Raw genomic sequence first — 4060 nt, 5'->3', positions numbered from 1 at the left:
CGGCGGCGCGGGGCGAGCCGGAGGGCAACCTGGGGCACGTGATGCGGATGGAGGAGGTGGTCGCGGCCGACATGCCGGGCAAGCGTGTGCTGACCGTCATACACAGGTGGGGGCCGCGGGCGGCCCGAAGATGCGATGCGGCCGCTTGCTACGCGCGTCGGGCCGCGGCGAAAGTGGAACAGTGGGGGTGGTTTTGGGCGGCGCCGAGCCGCCCGCGGGCGCCGGTGATAAGGCGGCGGCGCCGCGCGGCCCCGGCCAGAGCGAACCGCCGCCGCCGCCACGGGTGGATGCGTGCATGCTCGCCGCGTGGCCAGGCAGCCCGCCGCCGCGCGGGCGCAAGCATGCGCTACCGAGTGATGGCATCGCGGCGCCGCGCCAACCTCCCCGCAGGTCGACGCTGGACCGGGCCCTGCAGGCCGCCCCGCCCGACGCCGCCGCGTGGGCCGCGCGCGCACAGGCGGAGAAGCGGATGTACGTCGTCCCAAAGGGATCCAACGACGACTGGTACTTCCTCTATGCGGCGTTCGTCGCGCGGGTGGGCGCCTGCTCCACCCGCGCGCGCCGCTTTGCGCCGCTCTCCTAGCACGCATGCTGCTGGCATAGTCAGGGCTTCTTTGCTCTAGTGAAAACCACGAACCCAGAGCAGAAGGGGCAGCAGGACGCCCCCTGCTGGCGGCCCCTGCCCCTTCCCCAACTGCCCAGCCTCGGCGCCTCACCGCACTCGCACGCCCGCCCGCGCACGCCGACGCCCGCCGCGCGCGGCAGCCCCGCCCCTCCCCGCCACTCGCACCCGCCAGCGCCGTGCGGAGGCCCGCCGCGCCGCACATCAACCGTCGCTGATCGCGCGCTCCCGCACCCCTAACCACCCCCCGCCCTGCACACTCCGGCACACCCGGCGGCCACTTCATGCCCTCCCCGCAGGGGGACGGCCTGTTGGTGACGAACGACCAGCTGCGGGACCACGTCTGGGCCATGCTGCGGCCGAAGCACGTGCTCAAGTGGCGGGAGCGCCACATTGCGCGCTACAGCATCCCCATGAGCCCTCCCGCGGCGCGGTGAGGGCACGCCCTGGGCTCGAGGGGGCCTGTTTGTGGGTGCATGCGTGCGAGCATGCATACGTGAGTACGGTGTGTGTGTTTGTGCGAGTGTTTGTGTGAGTGTGCGCGCGCGCTCGTGGGGGAGGGGGGTGTTCAGGGGAGGATGGTGATGCATGTGCACATGCATGCATGCTGGGCATGAGCCAGCGCTGCAGGCGCGCGCTGGGCGCAGCAGCCGGCCCGAAACAGATGGCCTGCGGCGCCCGCCACCCCACCAACCGACGAACGTGGAGGTTCTCAGCAATCCTGATGAACAACGATCGCACCCCGCCGCAGGCCGATCGTCCAGTACCCTGCTGCTTTCACCGCCTGCCTGCAGCAGCTGCCGCGCAGCCGCGCGTGGCTCGCGCCGTCGGCCGAGCGCCCCGGGGAGTGGCTGTGCCTGCGGCCGGCGCGGCGCACGGCGGGCGGGACGGGCGGCGGCGGCGGCGGCGGTGGGGGAGGCAGCGGCAGCAGAGGCGTTCGGGGAGGTAGCGGGGCATGCGCCGGCGGTGGGGGCGGGGCTGGTGATCCCTAGGGTGGGTCAGACCCATGTGATGCAGTTGGGGGCCATGTGATGCCTTCGGGGCCCTTAGTCAAGTGGGTGTACTGCCAAACCCGCACATAACAGCCCTAACAATGCTTCGTCAAGTCATGCGCTGGGAGGCCGCGTGGCGTGCGCCCACCCGGCGCCGCCTGCCGGCTCACGCATGTGCAGCCGCCGGCTGGTGATTCAATCGGTAATGGACCTGCCGGGCGGCTGACGTCCGCTGTCTGGTGCCGCCGACCGCTGTGCGCTGAGGCCCTGGAAAATTCAAGGATCTATGGCTAATGAAACAGTTTTGCCTGGGGTTAGGAGAGCTGCACAGACGTCGGGGCATCGGCGCGCTGACGTATGCGAGCCGACCGGCACCTTCGTCACCGTGCCGTCAGTCGCTTCATACAGCGCCGCCCCCCTTCAGCTGCTCTCACATTCGACTTTCCAGTAATTCTATCACGTGCACAACGCTTCTCATCAAGCTCCCCATCCACTCAAGAACTTTACCAAGCTGCATCTGCCTCTCGTGCGCAGCTTAAGCCTGGCAGCAAGTACATCTGAGCTCCATTAAGCTCAGCCTGTCGATTCTGGCTTCATAACACCGCCCTCATCAGGCAGCACTTCTGACGTCGTGTAGGGCGACCATTCCTTCCGCAGCAGTGGAGGGGCTGGCTGGGGCAAAATGGCTACAGTGACAGCTTCTAGAGGGCTCTTCCCCCTGGCTGGGGGGCTGGGCCAGACCAGGCTTTTGGGAGGAGCCAGCATCGGCGCCCTGGGCGATGCTACCATCATGGCAGAGCTGGCTCCCAGAGTAAATAGCAAAAATGCGCTTGTTGGCACGCGTCTGGAGCAGCACATCAAGCACAACGTAAGTTTGGGTCTCGCGCTAGACTCTCTGTGCAATCCTGCTATCTCGCCTGCGCCTGCGCGCTGACCAGCGCGAATAATCGCTGTGCTTCAGGTCTACGACTGGGAGTTCGACGTCTTCCAGCTGCAGCGGCTGAGCGGCGGGCGCCCGCTGTTCGCGGTGGCGATGGCGCTGCTCGACCGCGAAGGCCTCCTGGTGCGCGCCGCTCCCGCGCCGTGCCTGCTCCCCACCCCCTCCCGCATGCCTTCCTGCCGCCCATGAGACGCACTCGCGCGACGTCCTTGGCCTCAGGTCGAACGCCCCGCGCGCACATGCGGCGCGACAGGTGAGCATGTGCGCGCCGCGCCCAAACCCCTCCCGTCATTCTCGGCACGCCCCCGCAGGACGGCTGGCTGCTGGACCGCCCAGTGGTCGAGCGGTTCTTCACAGAGGCGGAGGCCGCATACAACGGCAACCCGTACCACAACGCAACGCACGCCGCTGACGTCACGCAGACGTCAGCGTCCATCATGCGGCGCGTGCAGCAGCACCTCACCCGCAGCAGCGGCGGCGGACAGGACGGCGACGACAGCGGCCGCGGGCAGCAGCAGCAGCAGCAGCAGCAGCAGCAGCAGCGGCGGCCGGGCGGCACGGGGCTGTCGCAGCTCGAGCGGTTCGCGGTGATTTTCGCGGCCGCGGTGCACGACCTCGGCCACCCGGGGGTCAACAACGATTTCCTCATCCGCACGCGCCACAAGCAGGCGCTCGTCTACAATGACAGGTGGGTGTCTGTGTCTGCGCCTGACGCCCGGAGCGGGGCGGGGGCCGAGGCAGGGGCGCCACGCTGCGGCGGCACGCTGCTAGTTGATGCCCTCGGTGTCGGCGTGAGGGCTGGGCAGTTCACGGGGCCGCAAGGTTTTGGACCCCCTCACTCAACCAGGGTCGGGCGCGGGGGAGCGCCGAGCCGCCCCGGACGTCAACACCACGCGGCTGTCCACCAGCCACGCGTCACAGCCAGAACACCAGCCGCACCGCCCGCCCTCCCCAGCCCGCCACAACCCCCTACCCACCGACTTCCCCGGCGCCTCCCCACCTCTGCCCTCCCCGCCACACACACACACACAGGAGTGTCAACGAGAACATGCACTGCTCCCGGGCGTTTGAGCTGGCGCTGGAGACGGAGGGCTGCGACATTTTCAGGCGGTTCAGCGCAGAGGAATATGCCCAGGTGGGCACGCCCTGCCGCGGGCGGGCGGGGCCTGGGGCGAAGGGCTGGTGTTTTGTTGCCGGCCCCCGCCGGGGCGCTCTGCTGGAGTGCGGGCGCGGCGAACCAGGTGCTCCGAGCGCAAGGATCATCACGCGCGGCCGTCGCGGCGCGCGCGGCGGTCGCGGCCCCTCGTCGCCCCCTGGCCCTACCTCTGACGCCCAACCGCCTCCCGCCGCCGCCGCCTGTCGCGTCGTCATCGCCGCCGCCGCAGGCGCGGTCGCTGATTGTGGGCATGGTGCTGTCGACGGACATGGCGGTGCACTTTGACCTCATGGCACGCTACAACACGGCCCTCGAGGTGGGGGGGGCAGGGGGCTAGCGCAGGGCGGTGG

At 69.6% G+C, this 4060-nt stretch overlaps 2 protein-coding genes across 2 annotated transcripts in view; both read left to right on the top strand.

Annotated features, from left to right (window-relative positions):
* Nucleotides 1–41: 41 nt before the first annotated feature.
* On the top strand, nucleotides 42–1059 carry MNEG_13854 (hypothetical protein; the record flags this gene model as incomplete). Its single annotated transcript, XM_014037675.1, has 3 exons — nucleotides 42–106; nucleotides 391–535; nucleotides 922–1059. 3 exons carry the CDS (start codon nucleotides 42–44, stop codon nucleotides 1057–1059), a joined length of 348 nt encoding a protein of 115 aa, XP_013893129.1.
* A 1345-nt stretch (nucleotides 1060–2404) lies between these two features.
* The window catches only part of MNEG_13853 (phosphodiesterase 1C, calmodulin-dependent 70kDa), a gene marked incomplete at both ends in the record, with an annotated part of 2773 nt that continues 1117 nt past the window's right edge, over nucleotides 2405–4060 (top strand). Inside the window, 5 exons of the mRNA XM_014037674.1 lie at nucleotides 2405–2482; nucleotides 2576–2677; nucleotides 2866–3242; nucleotides 3587–3689; nucleotides 3940–4026. Of these exons, the coding sequence (XP_013893128.1) occupies nucleotides 2405–2482; nucleotides 2576–2677; nucleotides 2866–3242; nucleotides 3587–3689; nucleotides 3940–4026 (747 nt within the window). The remainder of the gene's footprint in view (nucleotides 2483–2575; nucleotides 2678–2865; nucleotides 3243–3586; nucleotides 3690–3939; nucleotides 4027–4060) is intronic.

Source organism: Monoraphidium neglectum (genome assembly GCF_000611645.1).
Source record: "Monoraphidium neglectum strain SAG 48.87 unplaced genomic scaffold scaffold04091, whole genome shotgun sequence".
NCBI classification, from domain to species: Eukaryota; Viridiplantae; Chlorophyta; class Chlorophyceae; order Sphaeropleales; family Selenastraceae; genus Monoraphidium; species Monoraphidium neglectum.
This window is presented reverse-complemented; position numbering and strand designations above follow the sequence as displayed.